At 38.4% G+C, this 27,982-nt stretch overlaps 3 protein-coding genes across 3 annotated transcripts; all 3 read right to left on the minus strand.

Annotated features, from left to right (window-relative positions):
• Positions 1-356: 356 nt before the first annotated feature.
• Positions 357-9,828, minus strand: LOC121629537 (iporin). Its single transcript, XM_041969161.1, has 10 exons — positions 9,756-9,828; positions 6,149-7,529; positions 5,048-5,342; positions 3,920-4,915; positions 3,074-3,150; positions 2,751-2,925; positions 2,524-2,629; positions 2,393-2,439; positions 1,154-1,820; positions 357-955 (listed from the first exon to the last, which is right to left on the minus strand). Exons 2-10 carry the CDS (start codon positions 7,472-7,474, stop codon positions 850-852), a joined length of 3,795 nt encoding a protein of 1,264 aa, XP_041825095.1. The 5' UTR covers positions 7,475-7,529; positions 9,756-9,828; the 3' UTR covers positions 357-849.
• A 1,481-nt stretch (positions 9,829-11,309) lies between these two features.
• LOC121629540 (liver-expressed antimicrobial peptide 2) lies at positions 11,310-12,413 on the minus strand. The gene is made up of 3 exons (XM_041969165.1): positions 12,189-12,413; positions 11,965-12,104; positions 11,310-11,637 (listed from the first exon to the last, which is right to left on the minus strand). Exons 1-3 carry the CDS (start codon positions 12,249-12,251, stop codon positions 11,616-11,618), a joined length of 225 nt encoding a protein of 74 aa, XP_041825099.1. The 5' UTR covers positions 12,252-12,413; the 3' UTR covers positions 11,310-11,615.
• A 2,119-nt stretch (positions 12,414-14,532) lies between these two features.
• Positions 14,533-27,180, minus strand: scarb2c (scavenger receptor class B, member 2c). Its single transcript, XM_041969162.1, has 12 exons — positions 26,994-27,180; positions 26,261-26,418; positions 24,277-24,421; positions 23,916-24,107; positions 23,680-23,771; positions 22,971-23,090; positions 21,973-22,151; positions 21,657-21,775; positions 20,070-20,143; positions 18,385-18,436; positions 15,350-15,502; positions 14,533-15,189 (listed from the first exon to the last, which is right to left on the minus strand). Exons 1-12 carry the CDS (start codon positions 27,114-27,116, stop codon positions 15,151-15,153), a joined length of 1,446 nt encoding a protein of 481 aa, XP_041825096.1. The 5' UTR covers positions 27,117-27,180; the 3' UTR covers positions 14,533-15,150.
• Between the last annotated feature and the right edge of the window lie 802 nt (positions 27,181-27,982).

A 27,982-nucleotide genomic window follows, 5' to 3' on the forward strand; every position in this document is an offset into this window, starting at 1 on the left:
TCCCACACTGGCTTGACTTTTTGTCTTTGTTGTGTGTGTTTTATTTGCTTTGCCCCCATGTCTTGATATGTTTTAGTTTTCAGATGTTAGCTTTACAGCATATTGTGTCTGCTTTAGTGATTGTTGGATTAGCATGTAACCATTGAGGGTGTGCTGTAAATCAAAGGAGGTTAGCAAAGTGGTTAATTCATGCAACTAAAAAACTTAAAGAAACTTTGTAAAAGTCAAACTATCTCACGCAATGTTCATGCATAACATTATTTCTTAGAAAATAAAGCTTTTATGATGTGCCTTTATGATGATGTTGGCTTCTTCAACATGACAACAAATCCATGTGTATGGCTCTCCACAAGCAGGTGAAAAACGTGTTTTTATAGTTGTGGTGTCATATGAGACAACTTTAAGGAGAGCCAGAGAGCAAAAACCTGCCAGATTTCCTGGTGCAACTTTCATGTTGTGACTGACATTTCCTCCTTTATCTTTTTGTTTGTGTTTGTGAAGTTAAACCAGTTCTTGTTAAAAACAAGTCATTTCTTTTGAATGTACAAAGTGCTACAGGTGTTTCCTTAAACATTTAAAAAAATATAAAGTTTGAATATTTTTATTTGTAACTACAGTAGCTAATGGTTTTTATGGAGCTCAGCTGGTGCAGTGTAAAGCTTACTGAATACGGGCCAGGGGCTATTGATCTTGTGCTTTTGTCTTTTTTTAATCAGTTCATCTGTGTAGTTCAGCTCTGTGAATTTATTTTCATGCACTTCAGACTTTTTTGTTAAAACAATAAATAGCCCCCCACATAGTCCCCGCCCGCGGCCCCACTCTGTCATTCCCCCACAGAGGGTTTAGATCTCAGCTCTCCTTGTGTAGCTGAGCTCCTCCTGGTTTCAGTGATCTGATGGATTGAGCCAACAGTCCAAGCTGTGATCTGTCCAAATGTAGCCATTGTGATGGCAGCCTGTGAACATGAAAAAGAAAGAATAGATCTTGCTCATGTGGTGAGATTAAGATGGTCTTTTCATTAAGCTAAAGCTGATTCACTAAAAAAAAAACAAATGAAAATAGAAAAAAACAATATCTTAGGATTAAGAAGAAACAGATGATTGCGAGAATCACAGTAATATCTGCTCTTGTTTTGAAGGGTACTGGTTCTTACCTCCTGGTTTGTACTCCACTGTGATGCTGAGAACTTTTCTCTGCTTTTTTGGGACTATCAGCTGCTCCAAACAGTTTGGCCCAGCGCAGGCTGCCCTGATGAGGACTCGCTGCCTGGACAAAGGTTGATGCTTTTTGGGTCCCACAGTCTTGCTCCACTCTCCTCTCTTCTTGCCTGCTGTGCATACTTATCTGAAACCAAGTATCTGTTTGGTTTTGGCTAAAATCTACCGCTTCAGTCACAACATTCTCAAGATCATGGTCCTTTGGCAAGAACTCTGGAATAGAAGCCAATGGACTCCTGCTGACCTGCATACCTCCAGGTTGTTGCTTGTAGCAACCTGAATTCTGCAAATTCAGAATCTCTTGGCCTCTATGGGGTGAGAGCTTAGTTTTCTGGGCGCTATAGCTGTTCTCTACCTTTCTGTCGACTTGTAACTTTGGCCAACTAGTCACCAGCAAGGCTGAGCATGGCTGAGGAGGAGATGCTGCTGGCACCTCTGAACACACTCTATGATGTAACAGCCGCGGCTCCAAGAGCAAGTTGAGGTCAAAGGGCAACACAGAGAGTGGCTGCAGCAGAAGCAGCAGCTCCTGAAACAAAGGCTGGCAACGACCCAGTGACATGAACAGAAACCCCCAAGAGTGGTAGTATGTTGCCACCACATCTGTAAAGCACACACAAAGATGAAAACAGCTGTGACTTGTCTGCTGGATATGCTCTGTTAACATGTAGATATATAAGTCCCTGTGTAAGAAATGCTACATCTTCTAAAAGGCTGCAATTTTATGAGGCTACTGCAATAACCAGATTTCTATCATGTGGTTATATGTCTAGTACAGGGGAGACCAGCTCCGGTCCTCAAGGCCCACAATCCTTCAGGTTTTTTATGTGTCCCTGCTCCAAAACCACCTGACTCAAATTGGTGAGTCATTGTGCAAAACTTAATAGGCCGTTGGATCTATTTCATTTGAGTCAGGTGTGTTGAAGCAGGAAACATTGGAAAATCTGCAGGACAGCGGCCCTCGAGGATCGACTTTGGGCACCCCTGGTCTAGTAACTTCTGCTTCCAAACTGGGCACCGTGACATTGAAACCTGTTGCCATCTGGTGTTTGGGGGGTCTGACTGCACATCAAATCAGATACCTCATTAGTGCTTGCCTAATAATCAGTCAAAATGGTTGATAAGCTGAGCCACAACTGCCTGGAGTTACTGAGGTAAATTACCCATGCACTTACCTTTTTGACTCTGTAGGTGACTGAGCCAAAACTCCAAAGCCCTCAAGCTGTAAGAGAAGAAAAATGAGGAACAGTATAACTGGATTTATGTAAAAAATTTCTGTATTTGCTTTACTAGTTTTAGTTCTTACTTCAGAAGGCCCATGATGAAGGCTCTCAGTCTCATGCAGTGGCTGGTGAGCTGGGGGCATTGCCTTATTTTGGAGACCAGACTGTGAAGGACCTTGGTGGATGGACCTGCAACAGAGTTGGACAGAAACCAGAGGAAACTGTGACAATACTTCTTCCCCACAACACTAAGCCAACAGCACTTAGTACTGCTGAGCAAACTGATCTTTTATACAGTATTTAAACATACCGATTGTAGTGGAAATCTCTACCACACTCCAGGAGTGATTGCGGCGCTGCCCGATTATGAAATCCAGTTTGTGATCCCTCAAACCATCCTCTAAAATCTTCTGGATTGCAGGACACAAGTGCTCCAGGACAAGGCCAACAATTGTAGGGCTGTAAGAGCTGTTACCCAGACGCATCTGTGCCACAGGGAAAGAAATCTCACCAAGTGTCCTATGCTCTATGTTCTGCTGACAGAAGTTATTTGACTCCTTTCCTATAATACCAGTTTGGCACTTTTCCATTAGGAGTACATCATTCATGGTGCTTAGCTCTGCAAATTCATACCTTTTCTTCAGGGTCTCTGCTGCTGCCAAAATGGGCCATGATCAAATCAACTGCACTGCTTACATTTCTCAGCAATCCTGGAAACATCACACAGGTTGAGTTTAGCTAGTTTTTTATACTAATCCCAACATGTTTCAGGTTCAGCATCTGCAGATCTTTTAAAGGGTACCTGAACAGAAATACCAGAGACTGCTTTGAGGTGTCATTATCATACTGCAGGGATGCAAATGTGAATGGACACTGAAGCTGCAAGAGTGATTTTTCCATTTCAGTAGTGATCCCTGCCTCACTTTCTACATCTCATAAAGGCCAGCCTCTGCAAATGTCACGGTAAATTCTTTATGCATGTTGATGCTGCCTGCAGCGCCGCACCACACTGACTGTTCACTGTTGCTGCAGTGCCTCCATCGATGATTATATCCCATAAAAAATTAACATCGGTATAATTAACTTTACAAGTAGCCCATAAATTAACATTAACACTAAATGATTAGGTGCAAATTCACTTATTGGCATTATTGCATCACTCTTTCTCTCATCCTCTCTCAGCTTGCATCTTCAAACACATAGGCTACAGAGCAGAAGGCTCAACCAATCCTGTGCAGGGAGAGTTAAAAATAGGTCATGTCTGAGAGGAAGCCCCTTCAGGGTGTTGAAGGCACTGCTGCAGCACAGAGTTTTTATTGCTGCTCTCAACAGCTCACCACTGGTGTGACAACCCAAGCAAGAGGGATCTAGCAATTACTGCTAATAGTTGACTTTTTCTGCTTTCAGATTGAAATTTATCAAATCTGCTTTACATTATTTGGATGTGTATTAATATATCTGTCATAAATTGACATTTACCTCTTCTTTGAAGATGGCTGATAGACATGGACTCATAAGATGTATCGGGCGAGAGAAAGAAATCTGTAGGTGGTCTGTCACTCAGGATCAGAGATTCACTGTGTTGAGTCGGCTTCGAAATGAGCCTGGCAGAGTCCTGGATTTGCTGGGGATGCAGGCCAGAAGCAGCCAAGGAGATGAGAGAGCTCAGAGAGGAAAGAGGAGCTACTGAGGAAAGGGCAGCTGTGAAACTACTGTGGAAAAAGCTAGAATCAGCAAGAGTCTTTTGCTGTGATGGTGAGGTTGTGGGAGGCAACAGGGTGGCTTGCAGGTTAGGGTGATGAGTGTCAGCTGTTAAAGGTAATGTGGGTGGAGTGTGGGAGGATCCTGGATGGTAGGAAGTTTGGGTCAGGGACTGACTGGGGCTTCTGGACTCAGGGCTGGCATGGCTCTGCTCCAAGCTAAGGGTGATCAGGTCCTGATAGGTGGGGATCTTAACAAGGTTGGATTGATGTGGGGAAGTAATCCCATTTACAGAACTATTAGTCTGAGTTTTGCCACAGTTTGGACTTAAGTTATCTTGCACTTGAACTATTCTGGGCTTTAAACTGGTGTGATGTGTATCCAGGCTGCCTTTTGATGTACGTGGACACCTTTCACTTTTGAAGGATTGGTTCCATGTGTGTCTGTGACCGAAGCACTCTGGACTCGGGGTGCAAGTGGAGCAGCTATCAGAAGTAGAAGGAGCCTCCAGGAAGATGGGACAGTGGCTCTCCATTAGTGATGAATGAAGATTAGATAAGCATTGGCTCCTCTTCACTTTGAACTCAAGGCCTGGCTGGGACTCCCCAGGCTTGTTGTGCTTTTGATTTATGTACTGCTCCAGAAGACAACCCAGATGCTGGGCCTGGGACTGCGGTTTTCCTGTAGGCACCAGAACAAATGGCTGGATTGGAAGAGATGTTGGTCTTTTGGGCTTACTGCTGTGCATCATTTCTTTTTCCAGTGAACAAGCTCCTGAAAAACAGGAAGAAAAAGTTAAAAGCAATGTTAGATTCACTTTGCAAAACTAAATGTCCTTGCTAATTTTGCTCTTGCACTTGTGAACCCAAGCAACAAAGAAAAAAATCCCAAAGAATTCTCTTTTACCCATCTCAGAAGGATCTGTTTTGTTGTGCGCTTGGTCCTGAACTGCAGATGGTAGGGTGAATGCAGCTTTTGTATCTTGGCATTTACTGCTATGTGGGCTACATCGGCTGGGGCACGATGAACATGGTGAGTGGGAGACGTTCTGGATCCCGTCTGTATGTTGCTTTCTGCAGGGGGCTTTGTCAGTGGAGGTGGTGGCAACCTGGTAATCAGTGGTCTGAAAGTGGGAAGAGTCAAACCTAGGGCTGCATCGTGCAGATGTCAGCCTTTTTTCTTGATGCTGTTCCTCTTTGTCCTGATGAGGATACACAAGGCAAAACAGAAGTGCTTAGATTTTATCAACCAATAGTTTGTTCAGTTTTCATTATCACAGTAATTCAACAAGTCTTTGGTTAACATTAAATGATTTTTTAAATAAACATGGATGGTGTTTCGGTTAGGTTTTGTATCAGTGGTGATCTAAATACGCATAAAAGAGATTTTACTTTTATAAAAGATAAATAGATCATCCATACAGGCTCAGTTACTTAATGATGCACAAACCGTTTTTGAAGCCAGCAAGGCTCAAACTTCATATTTCAGTTTCATTTTTTAAATATTTCTGTTTATAAAATTATATTATTTTCAAACGCCGACTCTCAGATAAACAGAAAATATCCTGAATGTACACAGAAGACAGCTGCGGAGAATATTTGTAGGATTCTTTTCCTAGCAATAAAAAGCACCTACACAAGATCCAGGCAAGAACACACTCCAGGAAGCAGACATATAATTATCCAAGTCTACCATAAGGAGGAGAGTTTCTGAGACTGAATAAAAAGCAGGTTCACCACAAGGTGAAAACAGTTAACAACTCAAAAACAACTTAGATTGGAATATGCAATAAAGAAACATTTTAAAAGGCTAGAGCAGCTCTGGAACCGCATTCTTTTGGACAAAAAACACTAACTCCAACCTAAAACAAGGCTGGGAATGGTTTGTGAAGGTATGAGCTTCCAGTGAGTTACTACTGTTTGCAGTCCAGAAATTATTTTCTGAAGACCAACGAAAGACATTAACAACCACAAATAGCTATATATAGGACTGTTTTGTCAAACATACCTCCTTAATTTCATTTAGTTGCCCGTCACTCCTGTGATTGACAGGGGGAAGGAAGGGGCTGTTTCTGCCCTGTCCCTCAGTGCAGCTTGTCAGACTAGACCAGGCTGGGCTTGGTGACTGGGAGGAGAGGTCACAAGACACAAGCTTGTAGTATTTCTGGGTAGTTCCCATGGCCAATAATGACTGGCTTTGAAGACAGGCAGCCAGGTCTGATACTTCCAGAGAAGAGAGACCCGAAGGTAGCAGTTCCAGGGAATAAAGGTTGCAGTTAGAGTCGAGGCCCTGAGGAGACCAGCAAGAATGAGAGAGGGCCACGTCAGCCTCTTCTTTCGGGGGAGAGTAAACTGTCTTATCATCATGGCGCACATGCTCAGATGGACTTTGAGGAACAGGTTGGAGATTGAGGAACACAGATCCCTCAGAAGAATGACAGGGATGAAGTGGGGGACTGCTGAGATCATGAGGGGTGGCGGGATTATTGCTCCTGTTATAGATGGTGCAGAAGTTAACCAAGATACCATCAGAACTGTTACAGGACGAATCACTGACATACTCTGTGTGACTGTAGGACTGCAGCTCTGGGGAACATTTGTTCTGGCTGTGGATGCAGCAGAACATGTTATCCTGCAGTCTGTCGGAATCCTGTTCCAAACAAGGGGACACTGTGATGCCAGATCTGTTCACATGAACGCATTGACATTCAGGCTGCAGCGAGTCCATCTGGTTAGAAAGCCACTCTCGATCACTCTTTGTACCCAGCATTGTACCTTCATTGCCCCATTCACTGTCCAGGTCCCCATGTGGTAATGTATCAGTTATAACACCATTATTTATTGGCCAGTTTGAATTTCCATGCAAAACAAAAGATGAGTCCTCATGATATCTGTGAAGATTATCACCATTACTGTCATCATCTTCCTCATCATCATCTAGCTCTGTGTTGGGAAGGAATGAGTTGTGTGAGCGCTGGCTGCCTCTAGCTTCTGGGCTTTCCTTCTTAAGGTGGGAACTTGTCTCTTCTGGCGATGAGGTGGAGTCATACCTCCCACTGCTGTCACTGGTCCCCTCCTCTTCTGTTCGGTCTTCATTAAGACTACAGTAACTGCTGGAAAAATGTCTTTGGCCACCTGTGAAGGCATGCTCTCGGTTAAGAGTATCTTGCTCTGGGAGGGACACAGCCCGAGTCAGGCCGACTGAGCACAGCCGGCTGGGCCTCTTGGCCGAGTTGCACAGGGCCTGAACCGGAAGCTGCCATGTTGGTAGCTGAACCACAGGGAAGTGGCAAGCTACCAAAGTGTGCCCTGAGAGACTTGATGCTCCAATCATGCTGCCGGACAAGGCTGGATCATGAAAGCTGGCTTCATGTTTATGGAATTAAAACCTGAAAGAGGGAAAGAGAATAGCATTAGCCAATGTGTGTAATGATGAAATGGTGCAGCAACAATATTAAAACTATGAATGCCGATGAGTGGATATGAGGATATTAAAATTACTGGGTGCAATTAACAGCAGACGCAAGTTAAATAATAATGGTGAGTTGAGAACTATTTATAGTGGCACCCCTATGCATATCGGGCATGTAGGCTGATTTGCTTCTGGGATTTTTTGCCTTTAAAGATCTTTATTACAAAAACAGACTGAGGAGTAAATTTATAAACATGGAATGAGTTGGTGTAAAGATTGTTATTTTCTAGCTGAAGGTCTGAAACAGACCCACTACCTCTGGGACCTAATTAGACATTGCAGTGCTTCGTAAAGAATGTAAAATACAGCTTTACATGTGGAGTTGAAGCAGAATGAAACAAGAACAAAAAGCACGACTGCAGGCTACTGCTATCACACTCTGCACCACCAGTCCTCAAAGTCAGACTGTGTTGTGTGTCTCTGGCCTTAAGTGTAGAATACACTTCATATTTCACTCAGCCATTAACAAACCCCTCCTCTTGGCTTGGGCCAACCACGTTCCCTCACAGTTACTCAGCTGCTCTGTAACTAGGGCAGCTGCACTGCAGAGATGCTCCGCTGGCAATGCTAGGAGTAAATACTCTCACATCAGTTTAGTTCATTCAAAGTGTTCTGTCATAATGATATGCAGAGCACTTGACTGGAAATCCACATGCAAAATTATATTGGGTCTGAAAAATAATCATGAAGACTGTGCCTGTGCTTGTAAACTTATTTAAATACAGTTATAGAGAGGAAAGGCATTAATCTGAGTGCTGTGTAAAGAATTTATAACATTGTTTGAAAACTACAAATTTTTACTGAAGCTTTAAAAGCCTAAATCACATCTGTTTCTAAAGACAATGTGTTAATTGTTTTTATCATAATGTAACTGTTAAATGAGCCCATTGGAACAGCAAATATGAGTGGCATGTTCAATTCTAATCATCACAGTATTGTCTAATTTCAAATACCATGCGAAATAACTTGGATTAAGCCATTTATGATGCAGTGTTCATTCAAAGCAGTGCAACCAAAGGGCAAATTAGAATTTGATTGTGTACTTAAATTATATTAATTGCTTTAAGCTTAACTATTTTACACAGAGATGCATGTACACTACCGTTCAAAAGTTTGGGGTCACTTTGCCATGGGATTCAATAGGGAAGTGACCCCAAACCTTTGAATGGTAGTGTATACATATAATAAAAGGTTCTGTTTGGACACTGTGCAGGTTATTCTGTGGTTGCTTCTAGGATTGCTCACAAAAACATTGTTGCCCAATGTTGCCTATCCTAGAGGGAGAAAACTGTTTGCGATATTGCAAAATATGGCTTGAAAATAACAATAAAAACCCAAAGACATTGGTCAGTAGCCTCCAAACAATAAGACACATCTATTTCTCCAGGGATTGTAATATTACGTGCATGGACATTTCTACCTTCAGATGGAGACTTATTGATGTTTTTGGTGCAAGTTTGTGAATTAACTGAACCACTTCAAAATAAAGAATTTTCATTTGAAAATCCAGATTAATTTATCTGGAAATATAAGCCTGTGTAGTCTGCTGTCCCTGCTGGAAGTCTTCTTAACTCACAATTAGAAAATAAAAAAAAATAAAAATCTAATTGCAGCAGCTCTAGCATCAATCTGCTGGAGCATGCAGAGATGGCTGTGATTAACTGAACAATTTCTCTGCATAGCTGTCAGTTCATGTCAGCCATCTAACATGATCTCAGAGTCCAAGGCCCCATTTAAATCATGATGCTGCTTGTTATCTCTGATTTGGGTCTGTAACAAGACATCATTATAGCTCATAGAGATCTGCATTTGCATTATGTGAGGAAATATTTAGGGTTTAACTCGAAAATTAGACATGATGAGAGATGTTTGATCTTAACTTACAGCCAGGTAGGTAACCATATGTCTGTGTACATGTGTTCTACCTATCAGAATGAAGAGATATTAAAAGTGAATTAATGAGAACAGCATGCCAGACAACAAGAGAGACAGAGAGCAGCCATACACGCTCCCAAGAAAACAGAAAAAAAATCCATGTTATAATCTGGAAATAGCGCAGAGACACAACAGTTTTACAACAAGAATATTCAGCTGGCCTCAAGGTAAAGTATCTGAAAACAGGCTCATCTGCTGGAAAACCTACCTGAAAACAGCCAAAAATCAGAGAGGATATCCATCCTCTTGTTGTAGGTTCCTCATGAAGTCCGAAACCTCACAAGCATAATGTTTCTTTTAAAGGATTGCAGGTAATCAAATAACTGATTATTCACTTCTCTGTTACCGGATATAATCAGCGTGTTATTACAGGAATTGATAACTCTGAAAAGCCCCTGCATTAAGACCGGTCCAACACTGAGGTCCGGACAGAAGAGAGCATCAGTCCCCGCGCCGCGGCTTCAGCACCGCTATGGCAGGCTGGCATTTTGCGTCACGACGGCTTCAGCCAATGAGAGGAGAGAGAAGTCTCTGCAAGTCAAAGTATCCAAGACATCAGGTGGAAAAAAACAGACAAAGCCTAAAAATATGTTTTCTTTTCTTTTCTCCAAAGAACTATAAACTAACGAGTCTGCAACATAAAATCTAGTGACTCCACTTATTATAAATAAACGGATTTAATAACCAGCTTAACCTGTTTTTATTATCATATCATCGTTCAAAACTATTTGAATTTTGAAATTCAATAAAAGGAAAGAGAAAAGTAAAAGTGGAGTAATCTCAGCAACCGTTTCTGCAATTATCATTTGATAACGTTTATTTAGCCTTTTGTCGTCAGACGTGCTGGTGCTATATTTACCATACAAATCTGGGCAAGGCCGCCATCTAGTGGTCAAAATGAGTGCTTAACATTTTATGCATCAACAGGGCTACACAATTCTGTTCTACGCGGGTCGCAATCCTGCTGGTTTTTGTTGTCTACCTGCTCCAACACACCTGATTAAAATTAAACCGAGCCAACAGCCTATGAAATTCTGCACAAATCAATAATTTGTTTGTTGGAGCAGGGAGACACTGAAAATCTGCAGAACTGTGGCCCTCGTAGGACTGAATTGAGTAGCCCTGGTTTATGTGGTGCTGTTGTCCTCTGTTATGGTTAATGCTAAGGGCATTCTCGTTAGTTAGATGACATGGTTTGTCTCTTTTCCAAAGCAGGGGAGTTGCAAATCTTTAGGATCTTCAATACCAAAAGATGTATTTCAAATGAATGCTCATGTGAATTTTGATCTTATAAAAATGTTACCTACTTGTCCCTGTTATATAATCCAGGAAATATCCCTGGCTTCTCTCTATTTGAACATAGATCAGTTGGATGTGAAAAGGAAGTTTGAAACAAGGCCTGTACAACTGATTACACAACCTGCAGTAGATAATCCAGAGCTTATTTACGGCCCGTAAAGAAAACATTTAATCCAAGAGGGTGAGAAACAGGATACCTTTTTGTGTATTACTGCCTGAGTGACAGATTTTTGTCCAGCTATCTTAGGTCAGATTCCATTTTTTCTTTTTTTGTCATTGAGGTACAACATAACAGCAGAGAGCAGGAATATTTTTAAGAGTAAAAAGGCAAGGGAAAAAAAGATGTGAGTAGTACAACTTTTTAAAAAATATATATATCGTATATTTGAATATTCACAGTGTACAGTATTTACAAATAAATATACAACAATAACATGAACCAATAAACCAAGAGCCCCTCCAAAACTTTGCATGAATATTTATATTTTCTTATCAAAAACACATTCAGATTACACAGCCTTGCTGATGTAGCAAACAAGATCACTCCAGATGATGCCATCTGACTGGTTGTGTGTCCACAGCTTTTACAGCTTTGTTTTTCTGCAGGAATTATCACTTCATTTGAATGCACGGGGTCTGATAAGCTTCCAACAGGTCTGCGGATCAAGCCCAAAGACCAGAGAAGCAATAACAGACAGGTGGGTTTGGTCCTTGAAGCCTATGTGTGTTCTGTAACCACCCTGATAGTTTGTTTTCTTCAGATGGAGTATTAGAAGGAACAGATATTTTTCCTGTAAAGATAAGGAGCAACTTTACTACAGTGTCCTGACTGACTTGGTTCAAAACATGCAGTTGCAAGGAAACAGTAGAGAAATATCACATTTTAGAGAACATGACAACTATGTGAAGGGATATAAAATCTATTTAATTTCATTAATGTTGTTTCTGGTAGAATAGAAATTTAAAAAGACGACAAAATGTGCACATATTAAATAATATTAAGAGTACTTCAAGTGTTAAATGAAATGCATCAGGAAAGACAGTTACTGAGTGAGCAAGGATGTCTCTTTAAGTCTCAAATGTTAAGGCTTTAGTATGAGAGAATATCTCTGCCCTACCTGCAGTATTTTGTGCCACACTCTAAGGGATCTCTACAGCTGGCACCAACGGGCTTCAGACTGTTCCAACGCCAGAGCAGGGATCTCTTTGTCCGCTGGATCAAACCATTCCAGTTCTCGGGAACAGGTAGCGCATTGACCTGTAAAGACAAATATTGAACTCAGTGATTGCCTTTTATTCTACTAAATGTCATAAAACATAAAGCAAAATGCTATAAACTCACCTGAGTGATACATATCAGGGCTAGAAAAACAGAGAGAATGATGATTTTTTCCTGTGTCATCATGAAGTTAGCAGATGGAGTTTGTGGGAGATGCTGGTCTGGCTTCCAGTGCTACTTGTATTAAAGGCCTTAATTAGACAGGGGAGGAGTCAAACTGACAAATTCACTGCATTTGTTACTGTAAGGACTGAGACTGAGCTGCCCAAGGCAATGTCAGTGATGTAAATCTCATGCACAGTAGTACTTATCAGTTTTATGGTCACAACCCAAGTCAAAGTTTATCTCATTGGATCCAAGGTACACTTTAACCGGGGAATTGAGGACAATTCCACGTCAGAACTGGAAACCTTAAAGAGAAAGTGAGGTTTCTTAAAAGTAGGGTCAAATAGGGTCTAATAAGGTATTTCTTATGAGGTTGGAGTCTGTATTCACAGGACCACTATGCTCTGCAAGGCTGGGCTTAAGGAATACGGTATAGAAAATGGATGTATGGATGGAAAACAGTGGAGCTACCTGTCCACCATTCCTTTCTTTGACCAGTTCCATGGCATTATTTTTTTCATACTTTCATGTTTTTATGTTTCTGTTGACTATACTTCCCCTAGAAACACTCAAAGATCACAGACCTCCTCCAAGCCATTGTAATTTTTTTATTTATTTATATTTTTCAATGATTGTGGGCATTATTTTTGAGTTTGAAGCTCTGTTGGCAAAATTATCCCTATCTTTCCATAGTAAAGAATCCTTTTAAAAAAGTTTCTGGATCCAGGCGGTGATCAAGATCATCCCCAAAATCTAATCACTTGTTAGTAGAAATAAAGTTGAACTGAATTGATCTGATAAACTATAATCTAAAAGTCAAAGGCCTACATGGTTTTATTTCTTATTCATTCCACTACTTCCTTTAGTGACAAGGAAATAAAATGTTTTAGTGGTCACTTTTAAGTTTTAGCTTTGCATGAATAAGAAAGCAAGTGAAGGTTGCTTAACCGGCTGAATTCAGGAGAAAGAATGTTTTACTAAAAGCTGTAAATACACCAAGGTTTTGTTTTCTGGGTAGTTAAAACATATAAGCATCAACTGGCATGGAAAATACCTCTTTTGTAAAATAAAACCAGTCTTTTGTGCAGAGTTCTTGCAGATATTCTATCAGCCAAATATAATTTAGCAGGTTTCCCCACACCTCCATAATAGTCTCTGTTCTATGTTTTTTATGCTGTCAGAATTCAAGTGGCTTCTGCACATTTAGCAAAATTAGAAAATCAAGTAAGCCTACCTAGGCACATTTTCAAAATAAAGTCTTTTCCTTAGTTGTTTGAACTAACATCTCACATGCTAAGATGTTGATTCAAAGCTTTGCTGATACAGAACCAAATATAAGAAAAAAAAAAACAAAAACTATAAACTAAATATTAGCATGAGCTAGCTTGTTTACCAGTTGCCTTCTTTGGGTTCCTAGTATTTGATCTCAAAGCAACATTACAGCATATTTCTTTTTAACATTACAGGATTTATTACTTTTATTATTGCTTGTCTTTTCAGCTCTGTTGTTCTGTTATTGCCGCTACAACAATTCAGTTTCCCTCTGCAGATTAATAAAGTTTTCTGATTAGCTTCTAATACGTTAATCAAATAATTTTATGTACAATGAATGTCCACACTTTAAGAGACAACAGAAAATTTATTGGTAAGTCATACAAATGACAAGACAAGGTTCAGACTGTTAGACATATACTTAATTGTATGACCTATCTTAAGTATGCAACCAGAGATTATACTGCATTTTTAATACTGATTGTATAATGAAGTAGTACTGTAAACAATCTTCACATACACATCCAACACACAATAAACACAAGACATCTATCAGTAAGTAGATCTTGAGATATATATATATATATATATATATATATACACACACACACACACACACACACACACACACACACAGCTCAATTGTTTCATCATAGTTATAAGGCTTTTTATAAGTGCATTATTCAATCATAAAAACCAAATAAAATATGTAAAAGTTATGTCACAAGCATAAATCTGTTCATGCACAATCAGTAAGTGTTAGTCACAAATTATGAAAAGATACTGAATCCAAGTGAGAGAGAAATTACTCAATTAGATTAACACTCCTTAACACTCCCATCACATTCAACAGGTAAAAACCTTCCCTTTATCCTTTTTAAGTAATACCGTTTACCTTTAATCTCACTTATGGTGGATTACCAGGAATTGCTACAACAAATGTTTATTATTTTAAAATAAAAATTATCGATTCAAAACAGAATGATTCAAACTAATTTATGTAATACTTGAGACTTGTAAAGTGTTTTTCCCCCCCATGAATTTTAAGGCTATGCAAAAAATATTCATTGCATTAAGAATAAAACATCCTGCCAGCAGTCAGTGTGCACAACTTGTGCTTTTAGTCAACACAAATACGTGAAGTATAGATTTCCTTATATTTAAAACAATCGGAGTCTCTCACATACTTTGGTAGCTGTAGCCAACCGTCTTATAAACACACGTAGAAACACACCCATAGGAAATGTTGCTCATTCGCACAAAAATATTTCTAGGTGAAATCGGGCATTATTTTTCTACTTTCAAAATAATTTGGGTAAAGTAAAAGGTTTTTTAATCATGTTCAATTCCACTTAGCTCAATCCAAAATCCAATATTTAGTGGTAAAAAAGAAAAATATGACCAATTTAAGAATGAAATAAAAAACATCATTACAACTTGTAATGAGGTCAGTAACTCCAGTGTCAGCTGCAAATACAAAGATAGTCATCCTCAATTTGTTTCCTGGGACCATTGTTAAAAAAAATGAATAAAAAAATGGTATTCTGGTTATTAGTGTTATGACATCAATTGGCTGAAATGACAAGCTGAACCATTAAAATTACACTGCACACATGTCAATCATCCATCGCAGACGTCCTGTTAAGTGCTATGATGAGAGCAGGGGCTGTCGTTCAGCAGCAGTGCTCTAAAAAACAAAACACGTTAAATAAACATCTGTAGGTTTCACACTCAACACAAGATTTCCTTTCACAGATTAAAGGAATAATAGATTAACAGACTTACGAACAATGAAGAGAATATGTAAGTTAAAGACCTCACTAGTTATGTCTATGCCATTTACTCACCTCAGGGACTTTCTGTCGACACATCAAAAACATGAATATTCCTCCTAAAATGATGCCGACACCGATTAGCATGAACGGGATGTTCTCCACGACATCCTTACTCACAACGATCGCTTTCAGCTTCTTGGCTGATGTTTCGTCAATGACAACACTCTGATGATGAAGTGAAACGATAAAAACAGACTGTTAAACTTTACTCAATCAGCAAACATACAAAGACAAGTCAGACTTTTTATAAGTGTAACAAAATCGAAGGTCAATGACAGAAAAATGTATTAAAAATAGTTTCTATTGATATCTAATTCCTTAACTAAAACTTGTGTTTTTATTCCCTTAGAATGAGCATACATGGCAGCTGCCATATTTGTGGCACCATTTTTACTACGGTGTCTCTGAATGGACTAACAACTCTGTGTGTGAAAGGAAAATCCTCTCAGCTCTAAAACAGCAGGACTAATATAGTTTGATAGTTGCTAAAGCACCGTTTGGGATAAGTAAGGCCTTAAAAGGACCACAGAAGAGAACAGCACACATGTACACAATTTATAATAACAATAATAATGATAATACATTTTATATAAAAAAAAAGAAGATACATAAAATATTGTTAAATACAATAAGTTAAAAAACAAGAGAAAACATCCAATTTTAAAACAAGACACAAGACTAATTAAGTGGAAAGATCATAGGAAGTAGCAGAGTTTGAAGATATGAGTCTTGAATTTGGATCTCAAGACTCGAAGTGGGTCGATGTTGCAGAGGTCAGGGAGAAGTGAGCAACCGAATGCTCTGCGCCCCCCATGGAAGTTCGGTGTGAATGGGGTAAAGATCTAAGAGTGCAAACAGGTGTTGCAGTATGGATGAGATCTGAGATTTATAGAGAGGTGAGATTATGGATGGCTTTGTATGTGGCTAGTAAGATTTTAAATTAAATGCAAAATGAGACTGAAGCCAATGGAGCTGCTGCAAGACAGGTGTGATGTAATGGAGTCCTAGTTATGACACGAGCAGATGAACTCTGAACCAGTTGCAGTGTGTGTAATGTTTTTTTGAGGGACACCAAGTAAAAGGGAGTTGCAGTAGTCTAGGCGAGACGTGACTAGACTATGAACGAGACTGGAAAGAGTGTAGGGCGGGAGGGAGGGGCGTTAATAGTTGAGATAGCAGAGATAAAAGTAGGCTGTACAGGTGATGTTACTGACATGGACTTAATTTCATTAGGCCAGTTGAGAAGGATGAAGATGGGAGAATGGAATCTGGTTTAGAGCAGAGGGAGAGTTGGGAGTCATTTTTGTTTAAGCAGTCTGAGAGCAGGAGTGAACCAGGGACATGAGCTGGTAAAAGTGACAGATCTAGTTTTAAGTGGAGCCAGAAAATATGATCAAGGGGAAGAATGCAAATGATCATTACTAGAGGCCCTATGACTGAACCCTGGGACACACCTGTAGTGGCTGGAAGCAAGTGAGAAGTAAATGATTTTAGTTGAATGAACTGAGTGCAGTCAGAGATGTGGTATAAATCAGTTGAGGGGTGTATGTGTGATGGCAATGCTGGAAAAAGCCGGATTGGAACTGCTCATAAATGGTTTTATGGGTTAAATGGGTATGGAGCTAAGAAGCAACATTTTTCCCAAATTTTACAGAGGAACGGAAGATTGGATATAGGATGAAGGTTTAGCTTTAAGCAGTCTGAAAGCAGGAGTGAACCAGGGAGATGAGTGGGTAAAAGTCACAGATTTAGTTTTAAGTAGAGCCAGATTATTTAGGAGATCATGAAGGCTGCTGTTGGTAGTGAGAAACCAAATCACTTGGGGTGGAAGAGTTTTCTGCACTGGGCAGAATATTCATTGTAACAAAGAGCCTGTTCAAATCAGTGTCCTTAGTGTTACAGAAAGACAGTACCCGGGAGACTGGATTTAAGGAGTGCGAGATCCGCAGTGAAGGAGAGGATAAAATGTTCTGAGACAGGAATGATGTCTGTCTTGCAGTCAGTAGGAATGCAACCAGAGCAGCAAATCAGGTCAAAATACAATTCTCCACGAATGTTGAAGTATCCTAGGAGTATTATATTTGGAGAAAGTGAGGAAAGACATGTCAGGAATATGGAAAAATCATTTAAAAACTTTTTGTTAGCTTTTGGGGGAAAATATACTGTGGCATTAACTGTGGGAATGGGTCCAGAAAAAAGATAGGTCATGGACTTGAGAGGCGGGAATAGAAACCACAATAAATCATTGCGAGACCTCCGCTTTGGCCAGAGTCATGCGTTTGACAATTGTATACAAACCCAGGCAGTTCAGTGTCACTCAAAACACCAAAGTCATTTGGCTGTTGCCACGTTTCAGTCAAACATAAACAAACTCAAGATCAACGAGAAAATCCTGGATAAGATGTTTAAAAGCAAGTGGATGTATAATATACCAAAGTTGATGGTGTTTCCTTGGTTACAAGCTGAGATAGCTGAGCTAACTGGGCTGGCTAAGACACAGCGATCAGCTTTTTCAAGTAGTTACCTGTAGTGCAGTCATGGCTGCACCTGAGGCCACTGAATTCACTTGTAGATGAGAAGATGTCTGGAAAAACTCTGGCCACTTACGGCCACCGTACATTCACAACTGTGTTTGGCATTGAAGTCATTTCTATACCCATCTTTACCACTAGATGTCAGCAATTCTTACACACTGTACCTTTAAGCTACTAAACTTTAAAACTTTAGGTTTTAAAGTTCTGTGAGTTAAATGTTTAAGTTTTGGATTTGTTTAATAGTTTTGGCACAGTTTTCTCTAATAGGAACACGACGATATAGTAAATAATTAGCAATAAGTGGAAGATAAATTTAACTCTCAGCTAAATTTTTACAGACAAATCCAATGAGTTTGTCAAGGTCAAAAGAAAGTCTGCTTTTTAGATGACTTTGGATTCAGTTTAGATTACCGATAAGGATTTTTGATGTATATGCAAACCAGCACTAAATGTTACCATGATACAGGTGTTGTGTGTGTGTGTGTGTGTGTGTGTGTGTGTGTGTGTGTGTACCTCATTGAGATAAACCACAGGAATGACCACTGTCTTCACATTTCCAGTTTGACTGAAATAAAAATAAAAACAATCACTTTTTTTCTGCTGTTTCAGTTTTTCAGCATTTATGTTTAAGATGATAAATTTGTTAAAAAGTAATAAATTCATTGTGCTCATCTCTGAATCAACATATAGCACAGTAAAGTGTCATGGTCAGATTAAAAGCTTGTTTGTGTCAATATGAAAAGGACTGTGTGTCTCCTGCAAACACTGCTTGTGATCTTTGGTCAGTTGTTTGTTTTTGTATTAATGAACAGATACATGGCTGACTGAGTGGACGATGGTTTCCATTTAGATTAAGGCAGAATTCTTCATCAGTCTGGGTCAAAGAAGTGAGCATGCAAAGTAGATGACAAAAACTGTTTAACTCTATTCAAAAGACATGAAAGCAGATAGTTTGCCAAAATCAACCGAGCAGTATCCTTCCCGTGGGGTGCCTTGCCTTCACCTCTAGTCCAGTGTCACTCTGGATAATGACCTTCTGAAGAGGTAAAGTAGGTCATGGTTTTTAAAGGGCTATTACAGGGTGCCTTCTGGTGTTTATCCAGTTTATAAACTGGAATAGAAATTGATTTTTATTTGTCACCATTTAACTTGCACAAGTATCCATCCCATCAAAATCACTATTTTGCTGGAATTGATGACTACAGCCACAGCTATAGGTCTCCAAGTTTGGCTCTTGTAGTCACTGGGACTTTTGCCCATTCCTCAATACACAACTGCACCAGCCAGTTTAAGCTGAGGGATGCAATGTTATATGGCACCTAGCACTTTTTAATTCCTTAAGATTCCCAAACCAGAATTTAATTCACAGCAACATATAGCAACATATACTGTATGTTCTTTTACATTTTATACCTGGAACAAAGCATGTTAAGACTTATAAGATATTATACCTTTAAGTGCTGGAGTTTTTTTTTAAAGAAAATGTTATATAATTGTTGAGGCATACTATAAATGAGAAAAAATGTTGAATGGGTACCAAAGTTAATGATGGGAGTAAAATTACTGATCTAATTTCATATTGTGGCAACCCCTTTTAGATACATAACTTTGACTATGAATGGTTTGAGATATATATATATATAATTCTCTAAATAAATTAGCCAGGAAACCAGAATGTAACTATTACATTTTATCAACAAACAGTGATAAAATGTAGTAGAAATCCTCTGTTAAAAATAAAAGCAGGGAATCAGTAGGTTTAGTATTTATCAAATCTTATTTTCTAAACATAGCCAGTTGTCTCAAACTGTCTGTTCCACTTTCTCATTTCTAACAGAAGCATCACGTCACTGGAGCACTTCATTGTGCATCATGTAAATCTACTTACGTGAAATCTATTTTTCTTCATTTTGAATTGAACATGATGAAATAAAGAGCTTGAGCCAAAATGATCACATCAATTGTTCTTTGAGATTCTCTGTAGACGTACAAACAAATGAGCCAAGACTGTCCAAAAGTCCAATTATAATGATGATGATGGCAAAATTGCTTTATATCTTTCTGACAACTGTTCCCAGACATGCCTAGTCATACAGCTATTACAGCTTCAGTTGAAGCCAACATAGTGACACTGATTTCTGTGGAATTCTAACTACAAGTGAGTAATAAGGGACTGACAGAGGAAATTAACTTGTTACCTGAAGGTAGAAATTTTCTCGACATAGACGTTAACCTGGATGCGTTTGGCGGCTTGGAGGATAAATCCTGTTAGCTGCAAAACAGAATAAAACATCTTCAGGAAAACAAATAATTCAGAGCTTTGTGCATGTGTTTACATCACTCCTTTTACAGTTTTATTTTCTTAAATATTCACTCACATTACTAAGAAAATTTAAAGACATGCAGATTTTCATTTATGACATAATACCATCTGTTCTGATCAAAGAAAAACAACTCACAGCACTATTAATGTGATCTTATATTGCTTGTGGTGCATAAAAACCGTGCTCAGTAATCATGAAACAAGGACGTGAGCGCATTAAGTTTTACTTTAAAAAAAAAAAGAAGCTTCAAAGCTGTGCAGTGGGTTATAGAGGTGGTCAAGTGGTGAACCTCGGATCTTAAACCTAGATCAAAGGACTTTGATCAGTCTCAGTAATTTCGTGCAGTTACACAGAGATGACTGGGAAGGAGGAGAGGAAAAAAAAAAGAAAGAAACAGTAGCTTATTTACAGAGTTCAAAGATGCCTTCGGAGTCAATAAAGTCACCGAAATGAAAGCATGTCTTTTCATCTTTAATGCTCATGCATGACAATGCATTTTTTAATATGATAATATGAAGGCTAGGCCTCTAGTCATGATTATACAGTCTAACCTATACTGTAGGAAACCTTTAAAAGTGTACAAAAAAAACTGCTTTTTGATTTAAAAAAAAAAAAAAGAAGAACAGCTTCCAAAAAAAGACACTCAGCAAAATCCACGTCTATAAAAAGACCTCAGTCGATGAACTATAAACAGTTTTACTGTCACAAGACAGAAGCACACATTTTGAAACCTGGGGTCATGCACTCTAAGCTTCTATTTTTAGAAGTGTTGGACAGCATATTTTTATAGATGAGCTATTAAAAAACATTGCCAAAACTTCTCATGTTTGCCTTGCAGTATGTGTAAATAATTATGAGCAACTTCTTATGGATTCCATATGCAATTTGAATGCAGTTTGTTAATTGGTGATGCAACATACCCTCAAATAATACAAAAACCAAAATCAAATCATGCTTCATGATAAAAATTACAGTCCTTCATTTCATTCTGACAGGTTCTTCATATTTGCAGGACACATCTCCCTCACTTTAATGGACTCAAACGTGTATTTCTGGGTGTACTGATGTGAAGATGTACCTTGTGCTCCTTTAGAGTGTTTTTCAGTCTGTGCCCCCTTATCTAGGATTTATCTCAAGCTCAACCCAGTTATCACAGCATATCTTATGATAAGATGCGGCAGAGCTTATCTTTGGTGAAGGCTCCGTACCAAGCACTTCTGCTTTAATTTTTAACCATGATTTACAATAAACATGTTTTCCTTGCTCACCGTTGGTAAGCAACCACAAAGCTGAGATAGTTCACCATCTAGTGGTACAGATTTACAGCACAGGCCTTTTTTTAACAGCTGAGGATTAATTCAATTTGATAAATAAATCTGTAATTTACATAACACAGAAGCAGAAAGTAAAAGAATAACACACAGCAAAGTGTTAAAAAGTCAAGAAAGCTGGGATTCTTACCGGTTCGATATCAATGGCTGTCTGGTGCTGGTCTTTTTGGGGCCTCATGCCAAATACGTCCCGGACAAATCTCTCATCTGCCTGGTAGAAGTGTGGTGATGACATTATAATGGGAGCTCCTAAAAACAAGATTCAATATAAATAACATTTTTTAGAGCCTATCAACTAGAACAGATTCAGAAGAACTGGTTTTAGTAAAAATCCAAGACTATATTTCACTCATGTTACAGCAGCTCTCTAAAGAGAACTTGCCTGTGTGACACAATGAAGCATTGTGTTGTGTGTGATACAGGCCGGCTGCTAGAGGATTTCCCACCTTGTTTACAAGCACTGACGTTGAGCAGGCCAGAACCGAGGCAGTTACCGGCAGGCACACAAAAGCCTGCGTTGGCCGGGTTCACAGACAGATTGGCAAAGACCTTACTGGGGGGAACAAAACGATACCCAGGGATCCCCCTCACTGCCACATCTTCCTCGTACAGAGCGTACAAAGACCTTGAAAACAGAATGACATGCTGGTTAATCTTTGAAAGCAGAGATAATTATGCAATGGTGAAAAGTGTAAGAGAGAGGAAAGATTTGCATTTATTTTGCACACAAGCTTTCATGGTAAGCTGATTTACTGAAAACTTGCACAGCACAGGCAGATTGTAAAAAAGGAGAACAAAGGTTGAGCTAACATGTTACTGCCTCATTAATTTTGCTGATGGTCTTAAAAATAAAAAAACAATACTTAGCAGTTAGTTGAGTTGCACATTTAAAGTGAGACAGTGGTCTCATTTAAAAAGCTAACGCTAACCTGAAATGGAACCAGCCAGGCTAAATAGATATCCTTAATCCAATCCCCAGACCTGGATATTGCAGAGGAAAAGGCTTAGGAAGACTAAAGGGGGAGTCTTTTCAATAGCTGGCTCAAGCTAACAGTAGTGGTGGGGAGGGGGACTAATACCAAAAAAGCTGTGTCAGCAACAGGGAGCCCAAATACTTTAAATTATTATTTTTTAGCACAAGTGTCAACACAAGATGCTTCCATGTTTGGCTGGGGACAGCGGGTCACCCGCCAAACATGCCAACCTAAATTAATTGCAGAACCCTACAGTGAAAATGTTTTACAGAATAAATTAAAAACTTAATGAAAGTCCAGAGTTTACAAATACATAAGTGTTTTCCAACCCAATAAACTGTGTGCCGAAGTTACATTCATCCCCATGTTATTGTACCGCAATTAGACATAAATATATTTCAAGACTGGACCAAAGCAAAAAAATAAAAGTGTAAATTATTTCTTTTGTGGCATGAACCTCAGCACCTCACCTGCACAGGTCAGAGGAGAACATGTAGAGCATCTCATTCTTGGTGATGACTGGATGGAAAGATGCACCAATGGTTCCATTAATCATATTGCACTCATCCGACGACCACCAGTCCAAAGCGCTGCAAGTATAAACCAAAGATTTTGAATTATTATACATTTAAATTATATTTCATGATTGTTGCCATTATGTATCTTCAAATGTAAGAAAAAATATTTTAAAATACAATAAAGAAATAGTAAATTTATCAACATTTCTTTTCAAAAAATTGGCAGTTTCAGGTATTTTGAGCACTCAGCATCTTACCACCTTTAATTTTGTTTTTTTTTTAGGAAAAAAAAGAAGCATAAACATTTAAGGTGATTTTGTGTGTATTGGAGAAGATTTGACAGATGTTGGGCAGAATAGAGACCACCTTTCAAACCACCAGCTGCACACATTGTAGCTTGTACCACTGCCCTCTGGTGATACCAAATAACCTAGTTTGTTTACTTCAACCCAGTCATTTAACTGTGTCTGATTACATTTTTGTTTTCTTTTGTTGTTCCTTTTTAAAAGACTGCTTCCGATTTACTTAAACACACAGCGAACAAAATGAAAAATAACTAGGATCACTTTAATCTTTAATGATATTAGAATCTTAATGATTTGCTTTACAGAATAACAGATAAAACTCCCATTGAGTGGTGGAGTTGAAAGAAGGAGCCTACCTTTTGCCATTCCAAGTGTCTACTCTAGTAAAGTCCTTATAGTTCTGCTGACCAGTGAAGAACACATATTCTCCATCGTTTGAAGCATTACTCTGCAAGGAAACACTGCAAGTCAGTAAGAGTTAAAAAAAAATGCAAAATAAATATTTAACATAAATTGCCTTTAGTAGAAGTCTATGAATATGAGTGAATTTAGTTTTAAAGTGTAGAATAACATTAAAATGCTTAATTGTGACCTTATAGAAGAGTCCGAAAACATCATCCAGTTTAGGTCTTAAAAGTTTTAGGGCTTTGAGGAGGGCATCTTCATATCCCCACAGTAGTTCTCCCACTGTGTGTGTGCTGAACAGGCCTTCACCGGAGGACTTCATGTAGGCAGAGATCACATTAGCCTCAACGGGTGAATTCTTGAACATTTCCATGACAGTCTATGAGGAAAAAGAAAAGGCACTGATGTTGTTAAAAACATTAAACTGTGAAGGTATGAAATAATCTATAGAATTTATAGAAACTACAGGAGAGTTTATGTTTCAGTAAAGCATTGCAGTGATAAGTAAAAAAAATTAAATAAAATAATTGTGGGCTTCTTTGGCTCACCATGGCAGGGATGTTAACTGTTCTGATGAGGTCACTCTCTGGACCTCGGGACATGTTACGTTGGAAGATGTAGGTTTTAGTGTTGACAGCTGCTACTGTAGTGCCATTGTCCTGGAAAGTTACTTGCTCCATGGGCCGATACTCTCTGCGTGGAAAGATCAGTCAATTTAAGGCAACAGGTGGACATTAAAAAATACTTGTCATTGTTTACACTAAGGTTATTTTCCTTCTCAACTTTCACACCTGTCAAAAGCTTAGGTATTTCCAGGTGGTGACGAGTAATGTTAAGCATCTTCATTAAAACAAGGAAACAAAAAATCCTAAAATGCGAATCACAATTCTTCTCATCTATTTATATTTTGACACATACAAATCTAAAAGACTAGGTCAGAGGAGTGAGTAACTGTTGTTTGGAGTTTTTATTAATAACCTAACCCCAAATAACTCCTTAAGAAGTTCACTTGAGTTGTTAACAACTTGCAGAGTTATTTACAACTCCACATGAGGTTCCTAAAACTGCTCAAGTGTAACTGAGTCAGTAATTAGCTTCAAGTAAATAAGTTGTAGCAGAACTGAATATTATAGGATAATAAAAAAGTGGTATGAACTAAGAAAATAAATGGATCAGAGGGTCTTGTAAGCACATTAATGCTAAACTATACCAATAAAATTAAAATATTACCAATGTTAACTGTACTAAACTGTAATGCTTAAGGAAACATAATCACATTAATATACTAATATCTGTTTTAGTTGTACCTCTGAATACCATTAGTCACTTTTGAAGCCTGGATCTGTTCTTAAAGTGTTTTCACCTTTAGACAACTTTATTTCACTTCACCTGAAGCATCTCAGAGAAATCCTGAACAAATAAACAGGACTAAAACATAGCTAGCTTGCTTTGATGTCATCAGTTTGTGGCTTTTCCATTGTACCTTTATGTTACTGTATTATGCTACGTTTACTAAAATGGTTAGTTCTTTCAACCTACTTGACATATTCAAATGGACTTTTGAGGATCAACTAAGCACAGTTTTACAATAACCTAACAGGAGTTTTAATACTTGCAATCAAGGAGGACAACTTCTACCAATTGGGTCCCCACAAAATTCTGTGGGTATTGTCTTTTTAGAGAACATTTGCTTCATGCTATTTATCACCTGTAATATAAGCCTCTACACCAAGAATGAAACCATGTGGTTTAAAACTGGTCTACCCTGTTTGATGACACCTCTTTGCTTTGCCACCATCTGTGCTTACAAAAGAAAGGCAATAATTTTTTATCACTGTACCATAAAAACTTATTTTTTTCCTATGCAATAGCCCAAGGTTCTTTTGAGTGGATTGCTCTCCTATTTTCTTCATTCTACTTTAATCTAATAATCAGCCTCCATGCACCTTTCAGCTGTTACAGATGCCAAACTTTATTTTCATTATTTAAAAATTTTTAATGTGCATCTGCAATATTTTAACAAGACAATCTAAAAACTTATTTTTTTAGTTTTCCACAGTGTTTTTCATAATTCAAACTATTATATCTCAATATTTTTTACCTGAATCACGATATATGATATATATCTCGATATATATATATTTTTTGTCAAGTAACCAAAGAAACAGTTCTAATTTACAGCCTTCAGTGCTAAATATACCTTTATTAAGGATCAGCATCACATGTGCATTAAAACAGCTGACTGAAATTAAAGTACCTTTATATTAAATTAAATACTCCTAAAATAAAATAAATTAAAAATACTTTTCAATGACTGTAACAAAAATAAGGCTGTGCAAAATGCAAAAGAAAAGATGCTTTTAACGCAAAACAAGCTATCTCAATATAAACGATTTTCCCTCCTTCTATACTGCATCTGATAAAGTCTCGATATATTTGAAAATCTCGATATATTGCCCAGCCCTAATTATAACTTTGTCCTGTTAGATGCAGGGTGTTCAAAGTGAAGCTTTTTGGATGGTATTCTCTCACCTATATGTATACGGTCCAATCTCCACCACAGCCGGTCTATCACCTTCCAGCACCTCTTTGGGATTTGTCAGATTGAAGAAGTAAAACTGCATGTAGATGGGAGCCGGTGGATCCGTCCAGGCCTCAAAAGCCTCTGTTCCATTTTTTAAGACTATTTCCTATGGGGGACAAAGGGCAGTGGGTTAAAAATGTTTGACCGCAGTGAATGCAGTCATCTGCTGATGATAAGCTGTTTCACATCACATGACAAGCTAGCAATACAATCATTAACTCACTTAAAAAGGAAAATATTAAAGAATACAGCCCCACCCCCTGTTCCTCAAAAAAAAGGAAAAAAAAGAAAGAAATGTTAAATATGTTTAACTACACAACATGGATGTTAACAAAAATTTTAAACAGAGAGATTTCATTTAATGCTTCATAACATGCTCATAGTTAACTGACGCACACAATTATGTCCCAAACAGCTAAAAACATAGCAATGTAAAATTGGCTAAATGCACCTATCAAGAGATGCACTGCCGCAATTATTTTCCCAAATATTGTAAAATACTCAGTTTCATAAATAAGCTTAAATGCTGCAGAATAATTCACTTCCATTTCCATGAATAAACTCGCGAGCTAACCCTGATCAGATTGTATTAGCTTCTTTGACAGATCAAGCTACATAAGCTATCGTTAGCTTATGTGACGTTCACATTATATAAAACGTTAGTCTAAATTAGATGCTTACCTTTTTAACTGCCGATTGAATAAAATGTGAAAACACGTCAGACAAAACCAAAGAAATGCCGAGAATCAGCATTAATATAGAAAACACTCCGATGCTGTAAATACAACATGATTTCAGAACCATGATGACACAGAAGCTACAGAGTTCAACGGTCTGCGACTGACACTGAGCTGTTTATGTTTTGGAAAGCGGCCTTGTCCCAGGAACTTGCTCGACGAGGCGAAGACCCACATCCGGTATGAAATAGTCATTCGTCACCACTTCCGGTTTCTACTCCGCCTGAAGAATTCATCCGTGACTACGTTTAAAACAGCTCTTTTAATGTAAACTTTTAAGTTACATCTACAGTGATAGGGACAGATTACAGACAATATTATTATTTTTGTTATATTTCCCAGCATTGGTTTATTGTTAAAATCAAACTACAGGGTAGGTATCTATCTTGAAAATGAAGACTCTTTGTTTTTACCGTTTTTCTCAGTCGCTTTGGTGCAACATCACATTTCACTTTTTCATATTTGCATAGCGTTGCACAGTGCGTTTCTCAAAACAATAACTACAAACTGTAGAACCCAGTGGATAACCTGCAAAAGTGTATCCCTTGCTAAAAATAGATAGTTCGTTCAAAGCAATGTCTGTCATGCCATCAAAATAAAAGTCCTGTCACCATTGAGTACGAACGAGGTCTTCAAATGGTAATGTTGGTAATGTTTTCATTACGACAGTATTATAAAATGAATACAAAAAAGTCCGATTTCGGAGACACTACCTGAAGATGGGGACAGTCTCTACAGTGGACATGCACAAAAGATTGCCAGCTTTTGTGTTTAAAAAAAAAAAAAAGATTCCCAAAGTGTTTCGACATTTAATTTGTAAAGAAAAAAGGACTATAGTATTAATTCACCAGGTCAAAACTGCCTTGATATTCTATTTTCCAACAAACAAGCTGTACTGTAAATAGAAAGGGATAGCACCAGGAAATAGAATAT

Source organism: Melanotaenia boesemani, chromosome 19 (genome assembly GCF_017639745.1).
Source record: "Melanotaenia boesemani isolate fMelBoe1 chromosome 19, fMelBoe1.pri, whole genome shotgun sequence".
Taxonomy (NCBI): Eukaryota; Metazoa; Chordata; class Actinopteri; order Atheriniformes; family Melanotaeniidae; genus Melanotaenia; species Melanotaenia boesemani.